Source organism: Trichomycterus rosablanca, chromosome 4, assembly GCF_030014385.1.
Source record: "Trichomycterus rosablanca isolate fTriRos1 chromosome 4, fTriRos1.hap1, whole genome shotgun sequence".
NCBI classification, from domain to species: Eukaryota; Metazoa; Chordata; class Actinopteri; order Siluriformes; family Trichomycteridae; genus Trichomycterus; species Trichomycterus rosablanca.
In genome coordinates this window covers 24160962-24184055 of record NC_085991.1, presented here as the reverse complement: position 1 = coordinate 24184055, position 23094 = coordinate 24160962, and the positions used below count along the sequence as shown (strand labels likewise).

The 23094-nt window shown below is 39.2% G+C and overlaps 1 protein-coding gene across 2 annotated transcripts; it reads right to left on the bottom strand.

The window, feature by feature from the left end:
- Nucleotides 1-3698: 3698 nt before the first annotated feature.
- chchd7 (coiled-coil-helix-coiled-coil-helix domain containing 7) lies at nucleotides 3699-11480 on the bottom strand. 2 transcript variants are annotated; one of them, XM_062993115.1, is made up of 4 exons: nucleotides 11380-11480; nucleotides 8258-8344; nucleotides 6570-6668; nucleotides 3699-4119 (listed from the first exon to the last, which is right to left on the bottom strand). In XM_062993115.1, exons 2-4 carry the CDS (start codon nucleotides 8315-8317, stop codon nucleotides 4015-4017), a joined length of 264 nt encoding a protein of 87 aa, XP_062849185.1. In that variant the 5' UTR covers nucleotides 8318-8344; nucleotides 11380-11480; the 3' UTR covers nucleotides 3699-4014. The 2 variants fall into 2 exon arrangements, with proteins under 2 accessions (XP_062849185.1, XP_062849186.1); XM_062993116.1 differs by lacking the exon at nucleotides 11380-11480 and adding an exon at nucleotides 11302-11371.
- Nucleotides 11481-23094: the final 11614 nt, after the last annotated feature.

Here is a 23094-nt window from a genome sequence, read left to right as displayed (position 1 = left end):
ACCGCTGCAAATCTACAAGCTCTTTACATATCTACAAGCTTTGCTCATCTACATTTAGGCATTTGAAACCATTATTCATGGAGCTACACATAATGGTTCCAATACAACCATCTCCAACCATCTTCCTATTCAGGAAGATAACAGAGCTTCTGGCGGATTTCTGAAAAAAGAAATCTTCTCCAGCTCCAGTTACCATTTAGGATGAGAACATGGGTGTGACAACTTGGGACCTGGCTGTATAAGAAGGGCCAGAGGAGGCTGAGGTCCCTTAGTGAGAGGCAAGCTGCTAAAAACCTTCTATGAGTCTGTGGTGGTGTGTGCTGGGGCAGCAATATCACAGTTAAGGACACCAGTAAACTTAACAAGATCATCAAGGAGGCCGGCTCAGTCCTGAGGGTGAAACTGGACACAGTGGAGATGGTGCGGGGAAGTGGATACTGGCAGAAGCGTCAGCAGTTATGAAGAACCCCTTCTGTTTACTCCATAGAATACTACAGGGACTGAGGAGTACATTGAGCAGCAGACTGCTCCTGTCCCGTTGCAGAAAGGAACACTTCTGCAGGCCATTTCCCCCTGCAGCCATCAGACTTTACAACCAGGGACTCAAATTCATCTAATCATCAATTCATAATCATCTGCACTGGACACATTTTTCTGTAGTTCTGCAGTCAGTGTAATCATATTATTACTGCCTTATTCTGCACTGGTCAGGCTGTTTGTGACAATCCTCCATGTACTTATATACTGTAATATTACTCTGGGCACTTTAAATATAACTACCTTGTCCATGTATCTGTATACACTGCACATCTGTATACATTGCACATTTGTGTATACTGTACATGATACATAGTATTACTGTATATCTACAGTAAATAACAGTGCTACAATCCCACACTTTACCTTAAGAACTGATTGTAGTCCATCTGTTTCTCTGCATGCTTTGTTAGCCCCCTTTCATGCTGTTCTTCAATGGTCAGGACCACCACAGAGCAGGTATTATTTAGGTGGTGAATCATTCTTAGCACTGCAGTGACAATGACATAGTGGTGGTGTGTTAGTGTGTGTTGTGCTGGTGTTAGTGCTGCTTGAGTTTTTTTAATACCGTGTCCACTCACTGTCCACTCTGACACTCCTACCTAGTTGGTTCACCTTGTAGATGTAAAGTCAGAGACGATCGCTCATCTATTGCTGCTGTTTGAGTTGGTCATCTTCTAGACCTTCATCAGTGGTCGCAGGACGCTGTTGGCTGGATATTTTTGGTTGGTGGATTATTCTCAGTCCAGCAGTGACAGTGAGGTGTTTAAAAACTCCATCAGCATTGCTGTGTCTTATCCACTCATACCAGCACAACACACACTAACACACCACCACCATGTCAGTGTCACTGCAGTGCTGAGAATGATCCACCACCCAGATAATACCTACTCTGTAGTGGTCCAGGGTCCTGACCATTAAAGAACAGCATGAAAGGGGGCTAACAAAGCATGCAGACAAACAGATGGACTACAGTCAGTACTTGTAGAACTACAAAGTGCTTCTATATGGTAAGTGGAACTGATAAAATGGACAGTGAGTGTAGAAACAAGGAGATGGTCATAATGTTATGCCTAATCGGTATATGTGCTATGAGACAAGAGCTTTTTTTTTTTTTACCCAATGTGGACAGCATCCATTGTGGACAGCCAAATGCGTTTCACCCAACAGTTCTCCCCATCCTTCCACTCTGACATAAAGGCCTGATTTAGGGAGCGTTGCATATATACTTGTCCATCCAAAAGGTTCTCCTATTGCTGTACAGGACTTTTGTAGCTCTTTTAGAGTGACCATTGGTTTTTTTGATTACCTCCCTGACCAAGGCCTTTACATTTACATTTATGGCATTTAACAGACACTTTTATTCAAAACAACTTACAACTGTTACTAAATACAATACAAGAAACTGAGGATCAAGGGCCAAGCAGCACCAACACTGAACCACTCCCACTACCCAACTGTACTTAAACATTATTCTTCGTTTCACCAGTTTACTAGATAGGTCTAATAGGTGATCCTTCTACATCACCACCAGATATTTCTTAGATCTTAAATAATCCAAATCCCACTGTAGTGCTTGTACTGAAGAAGCACCAGTATGGAAGCTCCTTAGGTGGAACAGGCTCGCCACAATAGTGGTCCTGGAAAGCCTCAAACTCTTAATATTGTTTTTATCTTTCCATGGTCTATTTTTTACAGTCTGACAGAGGCGATCCACAGACAAATTATTGGACTTTGTTCTTTGTAGTGACCAGGTGTGTATTTCCGAACTATGTCCAATCAATTCAAATTGCAGGTAGCTCTTATTAATTTTTTCATCAAGAACACAACACAAAAATATACAGTAAATGAAAACTTTTGGAATCTACACTGTATGTGTAATGTAGGATCGTACCACCCTCAAGAGGCGAGTATAGGAAGTGCAAGTCTTTCTGAATTTGCCTGGAAAATATCCTGTACCTGTGTTTGTATTGTTAACGACGCAGTCTGATCCGAAAAACCCACGTTATAAATCTGTATACAGATCAAAGCCAGCACGTGTTTTTTCACGTTAGTAATCTTATTTTAAAATCTTCACCATTAACAGAGTTTATGGCAAGGCAATGCAGATAGTAAAGTGGGTGCAGCAAAGCTACATAGATCTTGGGAAAGAAGTTTGGTCCTCACCTCCAGTGACTGTAAATTAAGAGTTTTGCTATATTCCCTGTGTACATGTGGGTTTCCTTTATCTACTCTGAGACCACCACCAGTACTCAAACCATGCAAAAGATAAATTGGTTTAAACTGTAGCTAAGTGTAAGCAGATAAATGCATAAGTGTGTGGTGCCTTGTAATAGACTGGCACCTTGTACAGCATGTATTACTATTGTATTAAGTGACTCTGACCAGCATGATGTGGTGGGTAAAAATTTGATGGTGGGTAAAGTAGACTTGTTACAGATTTATACATCACACTGCCAGGTAGCAAAGCCCGATTCATCACTACAGAGAACACAATCTTATAGTTTTAGAGTCCAATTGCTGTGTGCTTTACACCTCTCTTTAAGTAGTAGATTATTTATCAGTTGGTGATTCAGTTCTGTAAGCTATTATAACCAACACTTGTTTGACTACAGAACTGACTGGACTGACTTGGTCCTTTTTACAAGTTTACAAATTATAACTACCTTTCTGTTTTCAGGGGACTTTATGGCTGTAGCTGCAATACCCAAATCCACTAGTTTAAAGATGTCTACTTTTGGCCATATGTATTATTTTCTGCAAAATTAGTTGGCTTTAGACACAAAGATTTTCCTCTTTTTCCTAATCCAGCAGTATCCAGTTCCCCAGGTGTATCTCCTTATCTGTGTCTTTTCACTTGCACAAGGTGGGTTTACACAAGAATCCGTACTGCACATTGACAGTCACACACTGATCTCCATTATTATTCATCTCTGTGCGAATGCCATCGACCAGTCAGCGTAGGCTGCAATGGAAGCAGCAATAAGCCTTCAGCCCACCCCTTCTCAGACATCACGTCTGTGTAGACACCCAAACAGCCTGTAGCAGAACTGAAAGTGAAACTTAAGAGCTCAAGATCTTTGCATTTATTGGTGGGCTAGCTTGTTAGACTGCTGCTCTACCAGAGCATCCGATGTAAGAAGTACAACTAATAGTAAAAATGACTTTAAACATTATTTATTTAAAAATCTAACAAAATCCGTACTCATTCCAATGTTTACTGGTTGAACAGATTGACAGACATCTCTTCTTTTTTATTGTTCAAGTATGTTTTGTTCAAATACTTACCACAAACATGCTCGCACTCTCAAGCAGACACACAAGGATGCATGCTGAAGTGTAACTACAGTCTTATTAGAAGGACTTACTTATTCACACATACAGCCCCTCTGAGAGGCAAAAGCAATGTTGCACTATTAAGTCAGGCGCAACAGAACAAGTTCCTAAAAATGAGTTCACTCTGTGTCCGTGTGTGTTTCAGTAGGGTTTCCCTCCCAGTGCATCTATTATTTCTTCTCTCTCTTCAGCTGTAGGCATGTCTGGCTTTAATCCTTCACGCCTGCGTTGTAGCATCACACCATGCTGGAAGAAAGTCATTAGATACAGAATGTTACATTTCTACAAACATACACAGATAAGCCAAAACATTAGGATCACCCCCTAATGTGCATGTCATGGTCAGACATTAAATGTTTGGGTGATGGTAATTACTCGTAATACATGTGTTGAATGCAGCAGATATGGGCAGTATAAAAACCTGAGTGATTTTGATAAGAGCCAAATTATTAAGGCCAGATGACTGGGAAACAATAAAACAAACAGGGGTGCGACAGTGGTTCAAGGAGGGACAAACCAGATAGCACTGACAGACTGTTGGGTAGCCTAGGCACATTGATGTCAGTGAACATGAAGGCAATCTGCAGATAATTTAAATACTAGTAATGTGAATGTGTCACAACACAGTGCATTAAACTCTTCTGTGTATTGGGCTGCTGAGCTGTTTTGGCAGCCTATTAGGTAGATGGTCCTAATGTTTTGGCTCATCTGTGTCTGTATCTACCTGCACACATGCTTATTCATTAGCTACCAATTAGCCAGAACACTAGCACAAGAGCTGAAGGTAAAGTTTACATCAAACATCAGACTGGGAGGAAATGTGAACTGAGTGACTCTGATTGTGGCCTGTTTCTTTGTACGAGACAGTCTTGTTTCAATATGTCCAAAATTGCGGATTCACAGTTTATACCTCCAATGTTGACTTTGAAGAATAAAAAAACATCCAGTGAGTGGCAGACTGACTCAAGTTGACAGAAAAGCTACAAACATGGTGAGAAGGAAAGCAGAATGTACAACATACTGTTGTATGCTGAAGACCACATTAAGTTCCATTTGTGTCAGTCAAGAGCATAAATCTGAGGCTACGGTTGTTTGAAGGTCATAGTCTATCTGAGTATTGTTGCTGACCATGTGACCCGTGCAGTGCCACAAACTTACACTGATCAGCCATAACATTAAAAGCACCTCCTCACTGTCTATTTTATCAACTCCACTTACCATATAGAAGCACTTTGTGGTTCTACAATTACTGACTGTAGTCCATCTGTTTCTCAATATACTGTTTTAGCCTGCTTTCACCCTGTTGTTCAATGGTCAGGACTCCCACAGGGCCACCACAGAACAGGTATTATTTAGGTGGTGGATCATTCTCAGCACTGCAGTGACAATGACATGGTGGTGGTGTGTTAGTGTGTGTTGTGCTGGTATGAGTGGATCAGACACAGCAGCGCTGCTGAAATTTTTTAATACCGTGTCCACTCACTGTCCACTCCTACCTAGTTGTTCCACCTTGTAGATGTAAAGTCAGAGACGATCGCTCATCTATTGCTGCTGTTTGAATTGGTCATCTTCTAGACCTTAATCAGTGGTCACAGGATGCTGCCCACAGGGTGCTGTTGGCTGGGTATATTTTTGGTTGGTGGACTATTCTCAGTCCAGAAGTGACAGTGAGGTATTTAAAAACTCCAGCAGCACTGCTGTGTCTGATCCACTCATACCAGCACAACACACACTAACACACCACCACCATGTCATTGTCACTGCAGTGCTGAGAATGATCCACCACCTAATAATACCTGCTCTGTAGTGATCCTGACCATTAAAGAACAGCATGAAAGGGGGCTAACAAAGCATGCAGAGAAACAGACGGACTACAGTCAGTAATTGTAGAACTACAAAGTGCTTCTATATGGTAAGTGGAGCTGATAAAATGGACAGTGAGTGTAGAAACAAGGAGGTGGTTTTAATGTTATGGCTGATGGGTGTATAATGGCCACTTCTACCATGCTGTGTGTATTGTGAAAGGGTAGTGGAAGGAAACCTGAACTAACTGCAACTAAACACTTTCTATAATTTGTCACATTAAGGGATGTTAAGGGATGTCACACGTTTAAAGTTTTAGGGAGCATTTTAACAAATAAAAGTACTGATGAGATAAAAGTGGCTAGATAAACAGGATTTTGTTCTTTTTAGATTGAAAGGTGACAACTCTGACCTGGGGTAAAGCTTGTGTACTACAATTGATTTTTGGCAGAAGGCAGAAAAGTGATCAAACTGTGTTCCTGCTGTAACCGTTCAGCGTAACTGACTTTTTATCTACCTTCATACATACAGAGCCTACTAATAGGGGTTCGCCGTATGTGGGACATTGTGCATAGTCCCAGTAACATAGTGCTCCATGCTGGGAGAGCTGCAAACAATTCCTCAAGTTCTATATTGTTTTTTCACATCATTTCAACTGTCAAGAATACAAACCTCAGGAGCTTTGAGACATGTTTGTTAAAATCCAATTGTTTCTAATTCGACTGGGATGAGATTTTTTTTATGAACCCAGATAAACTCTGTACGAAATTTGCTATTACATGACCAGATACAGCTAGCCTACGTTGCATGGCCCATATGTTATGGTAGAGTGTTTTATGATGACTGCTTGTAAAAGCATTTTAGTCAATCCTGAAAAATGTGGAGGTACTCACCCAGTACTTTCTGCAATTCTTATACTTCAAGAAGTACGCAGAGCACATGTTCTTATCATAGTTATAAGCTTCCAGGCACTTCTGTGAGCCATCACTTTCCTGCACACAAAAGAGCGAAAAAATGTTGTATGGGAAGTGGAATTATTTAATGTGTTTAAATGTTACTGCCATATCTAGGTTAAGGTCTATTATTTATAGCAGCTTCATATATCATGATGCATTCAAATCTGCACTTTACTATGAGTATGCGGTTCCTGGGATCTCACATGCAATCCTCCTTTCTTCTTCAAATGTGACAAGATGCATTACTGCCAAAGAGTTTTATTTTTGATTCATCAGACCATTGTTCAAAATCGTCTAAATGCTTGTGTGCACACTGGAGTTTTAAAATAGGATTACATGTTACTGTTGGCCAGTGATAGCTCAGTGGTTAAGGTACTGGACTAGTAAACAGAAGGTTGCCGGTTCAAGCCCCACCACCACCAAGTTGCCACTGTTGGGTCCCTGAGCAGTAGGAAACAGTAGGAAACAATAAATTAAATTCTATGAACTATATTTAATTTTTAAATCAGAAAAAGTTGGGACAGTATGGAAAATGCAAATAAAATAAAAAAAACACAGTGATTTCTACATTTACTTTCAACCATGGCTTCCATCTTGGCAGTCTGCCATAATGGCCTAAGTGTATAGATTGTTATCTGTCCAATAGGTTATCCTATCTCTGAACAGGACTTCTACATTTTTTTTTTAAGTAATTAATATGTCCCTGACCAAAGCCCTTATTGTTCTATATCGAAACATTCAAACATTATATATTGTTTTATACACCGATTAGCCATAACATTAAAACCACCACCCTGTTTCTACACTCACTGTCAATTTTATCAGCTCCACTTACCATATACAAGCACTTTGTAGTTCTACAATTACTGACTGTAGTCCATCTGTTTCTCTGCATACTTTGTTAACCCCCTTTCATGCTGTTCTTCAATAGTCAGGACCCCCATAGGACCACTACAGAGCAGGTATTATTTGGGTGGTGGATCATTCCTGCAGTGACACTGACATGGTGGTGGTGTGTTAGTGTGTGTTGTGCTGGTATGAGTGGATAAGACACAGCAATGCTGCTGGAGTTTTTAAACACCTCACTGTCACTGCTGGACTGAGAATAGTCCACCAACCAAAAATATCCAGCCAACAGCGCCCCGTGGGCAGCGTCCTGTGACCACTGATGAAGGTCTATAATATGACCAACTCAAACAGCAGCAATAGATGAGTGATCATCTCTGACTTTACATCTACAAGGTGGACCAACTAGGTAGGAGTGTCTAATAGAGTGGACAGTGAGTGGACACAGTATTTAAAAACCCCAGCAGCGCTGCTGTGTCTCATCCACTCATACCAGCACAACACACACTAACACACCACCACCATGTCATTGTAACTGCAGTGCTGAGAATGATCCACCACCTAAATAATACCTGCTCTGTGGTGGTCCTGTGGGGGTCCTGGATATTAAAGAAGAGGGTGAAAGCAGGCTAAAAAAATATGTAGAGAAACAGATGGACTACAGTCAGAATCCATGACAGCAAAAAGTGTGCAAAAAGTAAAGTGATCTGAATACTGTCCGAATGCACTGCATACTATGTAAACTTGAAATGATTTTTACCAAAGCAAACACACTTTACCTCAATGCAGGGATTGCTGTCCACATTTCGAACCTTTCCAGCAGTCGATCTGGTACTCATCTTTCAATCACATCTATGATGAGTGCACTGCAACACAAGGAGCAAATTAACAAATTACGAAAACATTTGCGGTGTAGTCTACAAGGTGTCATTTTGGCCTGAATTAAACAGCATTGTCAACACAGAAGGAGGCAAAATAATTGTTTCCAAAATGCATCTTCACATTTAATAATAGATTTGGTATTTTAGACATGTAGAGACTGTGAGGACAATGTACTAACAAAACATTTGTTGTATTTTCTCTTTCTTAAAAAAAACTTCATACTAAAGAATGAATTATTTTAGCTAACATACACCAAGGAACCCACCTCCTAATATGCAGTCGAAACAGCTCTGACCTGCCAAGACATAAACTCCACAAAACAACTAAATGTGTCCTATCTGCTACTAGTACATTCTGGCAGGTCCATAACCTTTTTTTATGCTGCCAGATGGTTCGTGCATCCTGTTGCCATCTCTTCTCAATTGGTAAATGACGCACACTTGCCCAGCAGTCCGCATGATTTAGATTTTTTGTAAAAACTGCCTGGGCACCCAGGTGGCACAGCGGGATATTCTCCTCGGCTCGAAACTCGGCGTTGCCACCGGTGGGCTGGGCGCCATCTGGCAGGCACAATTGGCAGTGCCTGCAGCAGATACTATTTGGCCACCGTATCTGCAGGGTGGGGGCCGGACTATGTGTGGGGTGGGATCTTCATACGCTGTGTAAGTAAAAGGTGTGTACAGCGACGTGCTCTCCTTGGATGCAACCGGGTATCCCTCAGCAGTGGAATACAAACTGAGTGCACCAAATCGGGAGGAAAATGGGAAGAAAATGCTTCAAAAAAAAAAAAACTGCCTTTATTAAAACAGTCAACCTTATTCCATTGCTCCAATGGTCAGTTTCAATGCCTGCTTGCCAACTGTTGGTCCATACCAGACTGTACCCTTAATGTTCTCTGGCATCAGTGAGTTTTGGCCGCCCAACAGCGTTTCCTGTTTTGCCGTTTCATGGACCGCTGTCAGTGTGTACTCACCATGGCTGCCTGTGAGCACCCCTTGCTGGTTCAGACATACTTCAACACAGTCTTTTAATTTGGTCCTTATACATGTTACTCAGATTTTTATGATGCACGTAAATGCTGCATTCAACATGAGTACTAACAGTAACTCTAATCACCCCGACGTTTCATATATTCCTCACCATTACATCCACAATATAAATGAATTGGGGGATCTTCTTAATGATTTGGCTCATCAGTATAACAGTATGAATTTAACTGCCTTTACCTGTAACATTTTAAACTAGTTTCAAATTTCTCGCCTATGACACAGGCTTGCAGAAACTGGGCACTTATGAAAGACTACATAAATGCTGTTAAATGGGTCTTTAAAAACACCGTACTTGTGCACTAGTCAATATGTATCTGTTCTTATTTTTTCTATATTGTGATGATACCCAGGTGGAGTGGTCTGAGTCCTTTCTGTGTGGAGTTTGCATGTTCTCCCCGTGTCTGCGTGGGTTTCCTCCGGAAGCTCCGGTTTCCTCCCACAGTCCAAAGACATGCAAGTGAGGTGAATTGGAGATACAATATTGTCCATGACTGTGTTTGACATTAAAGACTTGAACTGATGAATCTTGTGTAATCAGTAACTCCTGTCCTGTCATGAATGTAACCAAAGTGTAAAACATGACGTTAAAATCCTAATAAGTGAAGTATATATAGTGAAAATTTCTGGCAATGTAATCAGAACATAAATACTGCAACACTGATAAAAAGAAGTTGCAAAACACAGTGCCAGTTTGCTTTTAATACTGCCAGTCACATTAGAGACATACACCGATCAGCCATAACATTAAAACCACCTCCTTGTTTCTACACTCACTGTCCGTTTTATCAGCTCACTTACCATATAGAAGCACTTTGTAGTTCTACAATTACTGACTGTAGTCCATCTGTTTCTCTACATACCTTTTTAGCCTGCTTTCACCCTGTTCTTCAATGGTCAGGACCCCCAAAGAGTAGGTATTATTTAGGTGGTGGAAGATTCTCAGCACTGCAGTGACACTGACATGGTGGTGGTGTGTTAGTGTGTGTTGTGCTGGTATGAGTATATAAGACACAGCAGCGCTGGTGGAGTTTTTAAATACAGTGTCCACTCACTGTCCACTCTATTAGACACTCCTACCTAGTTGGTTGGTGGACTATTCTCAGTCCAGCAGTGACAGTGAGGTGTTTAAAACCTCCAGCAGTGCTGATGTGTCTGATCCACTCATACCAGCACAACACACACTAACACACCACTATGTCAGTGTCACTGCAGTGCTGAGAATGATCCACCACCTAATAATACCTACTCTGTAGTGGTCCTGTGGGGGTCCTGACCATTAAAGAACAGCATGAAAGGGGGCTAACAAAGCATGCAAACAAACAGATGGACTACAGTCAGTAATTGTAGAACTACAAAGAGCTTCTATATGGTAAGTGGAGCTGATAAAATGGACAGTGAGTGTAGAAACAAGGAGGTGGTTTTAATGTTATGGCTGATCGGTGTACACGTAGAAGTCCCTCCAATTCAATCTATACTACAACTTTAGCATTTAATTATCTGAGACCCTTACTGAAAACGTTGTACATACATGAAACTTTGCCCCTTATAAATGAGTAATTATGTGTTTTGTACATGCTGCAATATTACAGTTGAGGCGCTCATTGATTTTGACCTTCGAGTATTGACACAAGGCTAGCTAGGTAGGCTAGGCTAACGCTGCAGTTAAATAAAGTAACATTGAGACTGTATTTCACATAAAAAATATATACAATAATTCGGTTGATGGTTTAAAATATATTGCAGGAAAGCCACGGTTTTGTGTGCACAACTATAAGTATGTTAAGCTCACAGACAGTCATGCACAGTCTTCGGTTATTACACGAACTTAGCTAGCTTTAGTTTTATTAGGCAGAAACTGTAAACTCGTATAGTAAAATAATAAGAATTTTTACATCGTTATAATCTTCTCTTTAACCGTAGTAAAAGTATTCCGGTCAGATGTAACGACTGTATCCAGCGTTAATACTTACCTAATACTGCACTTCAGTCCACAGAAACACTTTACACTCGCATCTCAGCGTTACAGACTGCGTCTCAAATCACAACTCATGTACGAAATACTGTGCTACAATAGCAACAACACCATTAGTAGAAGTCAACACTATGTAGTGCGATAGTAAGCGATTTGAAACAAAACCGGACAGACACTTATGTCAGAGAGAACCTCGTACGAAACACAACACGAGTCAAGAACCGCCCCACATGTAAATGACAACACAAACTGACCAATAAAGTGTAATAGTAAAATTACCCGACGTTACATCGAACTCTGTCACAGCCGAATATTGTGACTCTAGGTGACGCTGTTAATTAAGTAAGGCACATTAATAACTAAATATCATCTGATAAAAGTTGTATATGCACTACATTACACAGTACTCAGGTTGTTTGCTATGGCAAATTGTGGTCAGGTGCATCCTGTGTCTAGAACCCAGTTAGTCGAAGTGTTGCCTTTGTATTAGTGGGCATTGCTTGGAAACCCACACACCTGGGTATTTAAGGGCCCACGATTTACATTGCAAGGCATAAAGTCAGTGGAACTGTCTGTGTATCTTCATGATTAAAATAAGGCAAGACATAAATCAGGAAAAAAATATAAAACAATATCTAAGTCTCTGAGTGTGTCTAGGACCACAGTGGCCTCATTCAGTCTGAATAGGAAAAAGCAAAGCTTCTTATTTAACCATGTAAAAGACTCCATGAAGGACTCCATGAAGGAAGGTGTAACTATGTGAAAAGGATGGCAAGCACTCTGTTTGTTGAAAAACAGGCATTGTACATCACCTGGCTAATACCATTCCTATGGTGAAACAAGGTGGTGGCAGCACTATGCTATGGGGTACTTCTCTGTGACAGGGACATGGAAACTGGTAAGAACATACTTAAAGAGAACTTTCTTTAGAGGGCACACAAACTTAGACTGAGGCAACAGTTCACCTTTAAACACAACAATGACCCAAAGCATACAGCCAAAATAACACTTGTGGCTTAGGGGTGAGTCACAAGTTTTTAAAGACATACTTAAAAAGTTATTTATTTAGTTATTAGGATTTTAGCATCATGTTTTACACTTTGGTGACATACATGACAGAACAGGTAGTTACACATTACATAAGATTCATCAGCTCACAAGTTTAATATATATATATATATACACTAATCAGCCATAACATTAAAACCACCTCCTTGTTTCTACACTCACTGTCCATTTTATCAGCTCCACTTCTCAAATAGAAACACATTGTAGTTACAATTACTGACTGTAGTCCATCTGTTTATCTACATACTTTTTTAGCCTGCTTTTACTCTGTTCTTCAATGGTCAGGAGCCCCACAGCACCACCAAAGAGTAGGTATTATTTAGATGGTTAGACCTTCATCAGTGGTCATAGGACGCTGTTCGCGGGGCGCTGTTGGCTGGATATTTTTGGTAGTGGTCCTGAGAGAGTCATGACCATTGAAGAACAGCATGAAAGGGGGCTAACAAAGCATGCAGAGAAACAGATGAACTACAGTCAGTAGTTGCTCCTATATGGTAAGTGGAGCCGATAAAATGGAAAATTTGTGTAGAAACAAGGAGGTGGTTTTAATGATATGCCTGATCGGTATATATATATATATATATATATATATAGCAATCCGATGGATAAGTCTGGGTTTGGCGGTTGCCAGAAGAACGGTACTTGTCTGACTACATTGTACCTGTTGTAAGTTTGGTGGAGGGGGGGTTATGGTGTGGGGTTGTTTTTCAGGAGTTGGACTCGGCCCCTTAGTTCCAGTGAAAGGAACTCTTAATGCTTCAGCATAACAAGAGATTTTGGAGAATTTCATGCTCCCAACTTTGTGGGAACAGTTTGGGGATGGCCCATTCCTGTTCCAACATGACTGCGCACCAGTGCACAAAGCAAGGTCCATAAAGACATGGATGAGCGAGTTTGTTGTGGAGGAACTTGACTGGCCTGCACAGTCCTGACCTCAACCCGATAGAACACCTTTGGGATGAATTAGAGTGAAGACTACGAGCCAGGCCTTCTCGTCCAACATCAGTGTCTGACCTCACAAATGCACTTCTGGAACAATGGTCAAAAATTCCCATAAACACACTCATAAAGTTTGTGGAAAGCCTTCCCTGAAGAGTTGAAGCTGTTATAGCATCAGATTAAACCCTATGTATTAAGAATGGGATGTCACTCAAGTTCATATGCGTGTGAAGGCAGACGAACGAATACTTTTGGCAATATATATACTGTATATATATACAGTATATATATATATATATATATATATACAGGGGTTGGACAAAATAACTGAAACACCTGGTTTTAGACCACAATAATTTATTAGTATGGTGTAGGGCCTCCTTTTGCGGCCAATACAGCGTCAATTCGTCTTGGAAATGACATATACAAGTCCTGCACAGTGGTCAGAGGGATTTTAAGCCATTCTTCTTGCAGGATAGTGGCCAGGTCACTACGTGATGCTGGTGGAGGAAAACGTTTCCTGACTCGCTTCTCCAAAACACCCCAAAGTGGCTCAATAATATTTAGCTCTGGTGACTGTGCAGGCCATGGGAGATGATCAACTTCACTTTCATGTTCATCAAACCAATCTTTCACCAGTCTTGCTGTGTGTATTGGTGCATTGTCATCCTGATACATGGCACTGCCATTGGATGCACATGGTCCTCCAGAATGGTTCGGTAGTCCTGGGCAGTGACGCGCCCATCTAGCACAAGTATTGGGCCAAGGGAATGCCATGATATGGCAGCCCAAACCATCACTGATCCACCCCCATGCTTCACTCTGGGCATGCAACAGTCTGGGTGGTACGCTTCTTTGGGGCTTCTCCACACCGTAACTCTCCCGGATGTGGGGAAAACAGTAAAGGTGGACTCATCAGAGAACAATACATGTTTCACATTGTCCACAGCCCAAGATTTGCGCTCCTTGCACCATTGAAACCGACGTTTGGCATTGGCACGAGTGACCAAAGGTTTGGCTATAGCAGCCCGGCCGTGTATATTGACCCTGTGGAGCTCTTGACGGACAGTTCTGGTGGAAACAGGAGAGTTGAGGTGCACATTTAATTCTGCCGTGATTTGGGCAGCCGTGGTTTTATGTTTTTTGGATACAATCCGGGTTAGCACCCGAACATCCCTTTCAGACAGCTTCCTCTTGCGTCCACAGTTAATCCTGTTGGATGTGGTTTGTCCTTCTTGGTGGTATGCTGACAATACCCTGGATACCGTGGCTCTTGATACATCACAAAGACTTGCTGTCTTGGTCACAGATGCGCCAGCAAGACGTGCACCAACAATTTGTCCTCTTTTGAACTCTGGTATGTCACCCATAATGTTGTGTGCATTGCAATATTTTGAGCAAAACTGTGCTCTTACCCTGCTAATTGAACCTTCACACTCTGCTCTTACTGGTGCAATGTGCAATTAATGAAGATTGGCCACCAGACTGGTCCAATTTAGCCATGAAACCTCCCACACTAAAATGACAGGTGTTTCAGTTATTTTGTCCAAAGCCTGTATATATGAGGGGTCACAAGACCTCCAAACGGTCACTAAATTAAACCTTTACTGACGTCGCGTAACAGCGCCATCTTGAGTCACACAATTCGACGGTCACAGAGTTCAGTGCAACACCAAGCCACTACTTAGCAGAGTGACAGCCTTTCCAGCCTTTCACATGAAGCCTCCGGCTATTTAGGACCACCCATTGTTGTAAATAGAAATAAAATGAAGTCACTGCGATTGACAGAAACGCCGGCGAGTCCGAAAATGTAGCTTTTCCGAGCGGTCCATGCGGTGACAGTGAAATATGAAAATGACAGGCGGGTCCACAAATCACGGAGCAAGAAGGGGGCGGAGACTCGGAGTGGGCGTGGTCAAAGTGCATAGCCTACACAATGGCTGCTGGAAAGGGGAGAAAGCAAACAATTTTCAGGCCCGCCGCGTCCAGGAAAAAATATGAGAAAAAAATTATTAAAAATACGGAAAATAGTTGAAAGTCAAGAAAAATGCTCTAGAAAGGATGCTAAGGCTCCCAAGGTAAGTTTTGCGCAAATTTACTAAATGGTTACGCCGTTCTTGAATTAAAATATCGGGGTTATTCAAATTATGAGTGAGGGTGAGCAAGGGAAAAAGTTTGCGTTAATCAGCGCCCTGTTCGGGACCTGAGAGAAAGGCAGCGGAAGATAAAAAATCAGAAAAAAAATGATATAAATTATGTTAGACGGTCCTGTCACGCCGGGTTCAATGCAAATGAATGTCAACAACCGGAGGAACCGCTGGAGTTGTCAAAAGTTGGAAAAAGTTGAGAATTTTAGTTTAGTTTAAGTTTTTCTTTGAATATAATAACGACAGCGCTACGAGGGTAGCCGTCGCATACAGGCGCGCGTTTAAATATGATAAAAATTCATATAAAATATTTGCCGCTGTCATGCTGCTTGAATTTTGACACATACGTTACATGCCCGACTATAAACACGGTGCTGTCTTCTAAAGCACGTTTGCTTAATTCGTAATGCGCGCAGCGCCGAAATTAGATAATGTATTATATAGCCTGGGTTTATAGAACCACGTGATTTACGGGAGGTTTCGGTTGAAGTGTTGTGGTTGTTATTGATGGTATTGGAGGCGCATGGAGAACCTAATGCATTTAAATGTCGTTCGGGATACTATATCGGAGCGGGGAAAGTTGCTTGTCAATAACGCACACAAACCAAAATGGAGGGAGACGTTACCGTCAACTAATTGGGCAATGCTAAACTTTCTGTCAAGTGTGTGTCTGTCCTCGAAACGCCTCGATATTTACATAAACCTGGTGTCGCGACGATTTAAAGTTTAAATCTGGTTTGCGATCTGAGATTGCAATTGTGCCGATTAGCGCGACACACAGGGTGGTCGATAATATTCAGACCCGATGTGTGTGGTTGTGCGGTTAATATTTTCACACTGGACACTACAATCAAGCGTGATTACAATATTTAGTGCTCGTGCATGTCATATGTCGGGTTTATGGGCGCGCGCAGTCGCCAGGCAATGCACGCACTCGATCGGTGCATTTGGTGCAAACATTTCCCAAAGTTTTGTGATACATGCCTATGGATGAAGCAGCATGTATGGCATGGCTGTGTGTGTGTGTGTATGCGTGTGTGTGTATGCGTGTGTGGTGGAAAGAAGGGGGTTGGGGTAGCCTGCCCCAAGAGAGGCACACTTGCACCCCCACTCTTACCGCATGGCCGCTTATTTACTCACAAAGGGTGATCGGGTTTATCTGTAGGTGTTGGGGTCGGTCGATGTCTATTTACTATTTGCTATAGGTTTTTATGTGGGCGCGTGTGGAAAGTTTGCGCAGGTTTTAAAGCACGCTGAGTTATTTGTTTTTTGCGGTAGAAATAAAAAAAGTCGCAACTTTACGTGCGGGATACGCAGATCAAACCCGACTTTAAAACCTGTTGCGCATTACGTTTATTTCCGCCCTGTGGTTCCGTACTAAACCTCACACCATCACACCAAAACAACACGCCGCATATGGCAACCATGGCAACACAGAAGTGCGGTAGTGTGCGGTTTGAGATGCGACCCATGTGTGGTGGATGAAACTGATGAAATGACGCTCTTGATCGAAAACTTTTAGTGCTGTGCTTTCTGCAAGATTAAAATCATTTTTTGGAAAGTACTGTGCAATTAAGCTTTGCGTATTTTGTTGTACTATCATTAGAATTTAGTTTTCCAACATTTTCCAGCGTTGGTTTGCCTGTTTTTTAGTGAAATATGTAGTTTGATATAATTCTTTGTTGGCAGTGTGATCTGTACCTTTAAAAATGAGGAACATTTGATTTATTGTGCTAATTAAAAGAATAGATATGTGTGATCTGAATATAAAAAAACTAAAACATGTTTAAACAAGTTTAAAATAATAAGTAAGATATGAAAACTTAAACTAGGGCATACAATTGTAAAGAAATGTATTAATAATATAGATAAATAATTGTTTAATAAGTGAGATGCAGCTGCAAAAAAATAAGAAAAATGTTTTATTAGAATAAATCATAGATCTGTTCTTATGGGTTTTTTCATATGTAAACCTTTATAATAAATATTAAATCTTAAAATGACGATAGCTTTTTAATATGCTGAATGTTTTCCATATGTGATATTTGTTGATTTCGTGAACTGTATTTGCAAAATTAGTTTAAAAAAAATACTGTGAAATCACATCATTCAATAGAAACTATATGGTAAAAATGGGTTATTACAATTCAATGTATTTTTGTATTATAATATTTAGGAATAAATGTGATTTGTATGTATGATTTGTATGATATATATGCAAACAAAAGTATGTTTTAACAGTAATTTGTACATGAATACTTGTTTATAGCATGATCTGTTTCTGCTTATGTGTTATAATAATATTAAAAATTGTCCAGCCTGCTTATTAAAAAGTGAGGTGTAAAATAATAATTAAGAAAAGAAATATGTAGTCTAATTTTGAAAATAAAAAGAAAAGGAAAATGTTTCATTTAATAGTGAAATGTAAAGTTATAGCACTTGTTTATAGTTTGCTTGTAAATGCAAAGATTAAAACAATTAGATTAAAAATGAGAATTTAAAAATTATACTTATTTATGTTTGGACTTGTATAGGAAAACGTCAATAGATACATGTGGTAATTTACAGATGAATATTTGCTTTTAAAAAGATGCTTTAACAGAATAGTCTGTTTCATAGTTTGGTTTGTATAGGCAAAGAAAGACAAGCCTGTAGTTTAATGCAAAAGGACTGTTTGTATATTTTGGAAATTTAAGTTTATTTCTTTGCATTTGATTTGCTATATATAACATTTGAATTTCACAAGTCTGTAAATCTTTTAAATAAGAACAAAGGTTACAACGTGGTGGCTTTATAAAAACGAATTTTATTTTAATGTTAAGAATGTGTTATAAGCAGTAATAATACATGTAAGTTAATTTTTGATTTGATTTTAGTTTGTTTTATGCAAAATATTAAATGTGTACCTAGGAATTCTTTAGATCATTCTCGTAAATGTATCATTTCGAGAACAAAACTAAGCCTTTGATTCAATAAAAATCCTTATAATCTTTTAATAAATATTTAAAGATTGTTTCAATAATAAAGCAATGCAACTAATTATAACTTTTTAGTTTCTCTCTAATATAATTACTCTAAAAGTAGATTAATGTGTAGCACTGTTTTTGCAGTTTATCGTGCTTGTCATAACTTTATAAATTATGTATCTAATGATAAACAATTTGTTTTACAGCTATAATTAATTTGTTAGATTTTATGTATATTTATATATTATAAATGTAAAATGTCAGTGCTTTAAAATTTACAAAAATGAAAAAAAATTTGTGGAGACAGCTTAAATAAATTTTAGTGAATATTCTGGGTTTGATTTAACAAGCAGTGATAATGCAGTTACTAAAATGCAGGTTGTTTCAAAGATAGAATGAAAATGAAAGTATTGAAAAGTAAAGTCAAAACAAAACTATGTAATGCTTCTGTCTTTTGAAAACGATCTCAAATCATGCATTCGAACAAACAAAATGTCAGCAGTTACTGAATCATCAAAGTGTCAAAACACATTATTTAGTTCATGAGTAACAATGAAGAGGGATATAGGAATGTAAAACCAGACTGATCATACTGGAACTATACTATTCTGGGATTGCTGGGTAAATTTATTTGTAGTCTTAAGTAAAAGTCTTAGGAAATACAGTGCTGTCTGTGAAAAATGAGAGAAATACAAGCTCTATATAAAAGAGGCTCAGGTGTCTAATGAGGAAATAAAACAGTATCAGAGATCATTAGTTGTGGAAGCTGATGAAACAAGAAGAGACGTATCAGTTTATAAGAGAAAAGCAAGGATTGAGGAGCTTGAAATTTAATTTTGCTGTCATTTCTCAAGATCATTTTTGGTTTTTCGTTTAGTCCTTATTACCAAAAAAGTTAGTGTACTGTTAATCAACCTAAAATGAAAAGCATTATTATTCATGTACTCAGAAAAAAAACAGGTGACTTTAGCAAAAGCTTAATGTCTATTACAACTAATTTATTTTTACTATGTATCAAAAGCTCCTTAGTGGCTTACTGCTTATTTAAATAGGATTGATATGACGTTAAAGCATGTCGGTAGTATTTTTACAATTATAACAACAACAACTAACTACTTAACAATTGATTGATATGCTGCAATTAACCGCAGATTAAAATAAGTCCTGTTTAATCAGCAAACACACTCACTGTCTGTTTATTAGCAGTGACCATCATTATTATTTAATTACTGTGCTCATATCTCATATGTTTCTCAGGCACTGTTGTCTTATTGTATAAGAGTAATATTTATTAAATTTTATTTGATGTTTTAACCATCACTATTGCTAAAACAATTAGTAGATTAAAAGTCGATTGCCGGGATTTTGCCATAATACTTAATATAGTAGTTGTTTTTTACAGTTTGTTAGTGTTTTATAGCTCCCATATGTATTTCAGTACATTTTTAAAATAATAGTAATTTGTATGTTGTCTATTTACAGATTTCACAGTCAGAAAATCAAACTGAATATATCGAGTTGCATGTTTAATGTCATTAAAATGGTACTTTTATCAGGCTCCATGCAGTCCATTCCATAAAACTAGAAAACAAATATTAAATCATAATCTGCAATTATTTGTTTGATAATTAGTAATAATTGTGACAAAGTGCCTGTTGAAGGGATCAAACATCACTTAGGTGAACTGGTTAGTTAAAACAAGCAGAGCAATAATAAAGAAACGAAGAAACACAAAGATAAGCCACCATTACATTTACATTTTCGGCATTTGGCTGACTCTTTTATCCAAAGTGACTTACAGTACTGTGACAGTATATTGTCTAAGCAATTGAGGGTTAAGGGCCTTGCTCAAGGGTTCAACAGTGGCAACCTGGCAGTGGTGGTGCTTAGACTGGCAAAGCTACAACTGCCCATAAAGTGTGATTCCAAAAGAGTTTCCTTGTCCATGTTTAGTTTAATCCATTTTACCAAAATAATATTGAGAGTAACTATACTGTTGATAGCATGATTATAGTTGATAGTACAATTATGATTGATTCTGTAAAATCAAAGCCGTAGAAGGTCCATTCTTTATAAATCATTTATATCAAAACTGCACAGTGGCTTATTACATACTCTCATGGGATCAATATTGTTTGAAAATGTATGGTCCATCATGAAGAGGCAAATAAGACAACAGCGACCACAGACTTTTGGGCAGCTTGAGTCTTGTATACATGCACCAAGAATGGCCCAAATCCTCTTGCAAAACTGCAACATTTAGTATCTTTAATTTCAAAATGATTAGAACATATAATTAAAAGAAAAGGTGATGTGACCCAGTGGTAAACATGCCTCTGTCCCAACATGTGTCAAGTGTGTTGCAGGCATCAGTTTCTAATTTGTTTATATTTAACAAACAGAATTATTGTACATGGAGCTGCTGTAATGCTTGACTTTCCCTTTGGGATTAATAAAGTGATCTGTCTGTCTGTCTGTCTGTCTGTCTGTCTTTTAAACAATTATTTCTTTGCCATTCTGTCTGTTAAACGAAGATTCAAGTGGATTAACAAATTACAGATTTCAGTTTCTATTGTATTTTTACAGTGTCTCAACGTTTGTGGAAATTGGTTTGTTAAATAAAAAAACATACTTGCAGTCCACTAGTAACTATTTATCACTAATTGTGATCATGATGTCTGTTTTTACTTTAAAGGTAAACATGATTGAGTCAATGCCTTGTGAGATTAATTGAGCTAAGTTTAACCCAAAAAGTAGACTTACTTGCTAAAATAGAAATTAGACTGGTGAATTACAGTCTGTTTAAGTCGGTTTGATTGCATCCTGTTTGTTTATTGTATATTTAGGCAGTGGTGTAATGAATGGTCACTTAATGGTTTTTTAGTTGTTACTGGACTTTAGATCAAAAGTTTGAGGGTTCAAGCCCTAGCACTGCCAAGCTGACACTGTTGGGCTCTTGGGCAGGTTTCTTAAACCACAGTTAGTTGGATTGCTCTTGCATTAGTTATTTGTTATAAGTATTTGTGAATGAAGCAATCTGCTAAATACATTATAATATGATATATTTAACCACAATTAGCCATTGTAGCCTGACGTCTGTCTGTCTGTCCAAAACAATATTGTAATTTAGAGAATGTATTTGCAAAAAATAAAAACAGGTCAAAGTAATTAAGATGCTGTGTTTTTGGTTCTCAAATAATGCAAAGACAAGTTTATATTTATATTTAACAACACAATAATAAAGTTTTTTAATCAAGAGGGAGTTCAGCAATCTGTATTTGACAGAACCTGATAACCCTGATTTTCAATCACTGCTTTAATATGTCTTGGCATGCTCTCCACCAGTCTTTCACATTGCTGTTGGATAAACTATGCTATTCTCGGAGCAGCTTGGTTTTTTGATGGGTTATAAACATCTTCCTTTTGATCACTTTTGAGAGGTTTATAATGCGGTTCAGGTCTGAAAATCAGGCTGGATATGACAGGCTCTTAAACTGGTGCTCCTCCATCCACACCTTGATTAACTTTGATGTGAGGCATTAAGCATTGTCCTGCTGAAATAACCAGTCCCCAACGTTTTCTTCCAGTATGACCTTGTATGTGGTTTGATTCATGTAAAACACACAAAGACAAATCTGCCTGATTCCACACTTGCTAAAGCACCCCAGATCATTATCGTTCCTCCACCAAATTTTACACTGTGTGTGATGCCATGTGGTTTACACGTCTTTCAAGGGCATCGTCTAATTGTAAGACAACAAGGTCTTGGGCCAGTCTGAAAATTGTCTCTAAAGATAATGACTACTCCAGTTCTCTATGGTCCAATCCTTATGGTCCCTTGCAAACCTCAGCCTGTCTCACTCTTATGTAGGTAACTTGATAACATCCTACGGTTGTTGAGTGACATTTAAATAAGTTAGCAGTAATCACAGGCAGTGGAGTGTTACCTTCCACCTCTGCCGGTATTTGGGTGGTGGATCATTCTCAGCACTGCAGTGACAATGACATGGTGGTGGTGTGTTAGTGTGTGTTCTGCTGGTATGAGTGGATCAGACACAGCAGTGCTGCTGGAGTTTTTAAATGCCCACTCACTGTCCACTCTATTAGACACTACTAGCTAGTTGTTCCACCTTGTAGATGTAAAGTCAGAGACGATCATCTGTTGCTGCTGTTTGAGTTTGTTTTCTTCTAGACCTTCATCGGTGGTCACAGGACGCTGCCCACGGGGCGCTGTTGGCTGGATATATTTTTGGTTGGTGGACAATTCTCAGTCCAGCAGTGACAGTGAGGTGGTTAAAAACTCCAGCAGCGCTGCTGTGTCTTATCCACTCGTACCAGCACAACACACACTAACACACCACCACCATGTCAGTGTCACTGCAGTGCTGAGAATGATCCACCACCCAAATAATACCTACTCTGAAGTGGTCCTGTGGGGGTCCTGACCATTAAAGAACAGAGTAAAAGGAGGCTAAAAAGCATGCAGAGAAACAGATGGACTACAGTCAGTAATTGTAGAACTTCAAAGTGCTTCTATATGGAAAGTGAAGCTGATAAAATGGACAGTGAGTTTAGAAATAAGGAGGTGGTTAT

Excerpts from the sequence above, each read along its gene's own strand:
- chchd7 (XM_062993115.1), bottom strand. The coding sequence starts at position 8,317 with ATGAGTACCAGATCGACTGCTGGAAAGGTTCGAAATGTGGACAGCAAT. Across the intron at positions 6,669-8,257 it reads ACAGCAATCCCTGCATTGAG|GAAAGTGATGGCTCACAGAA; the intron begins GTAAAGTGTGTT and ends TTTTGTGTGCAG. Across the intron at positions 4,120-6,569 it reads AGAATTGCAGAAAGTACTGG|CATGGTGTGATGCTACAACG; the intron begins GTGAGTACCTCC and ends ACTTTCTTCCAG.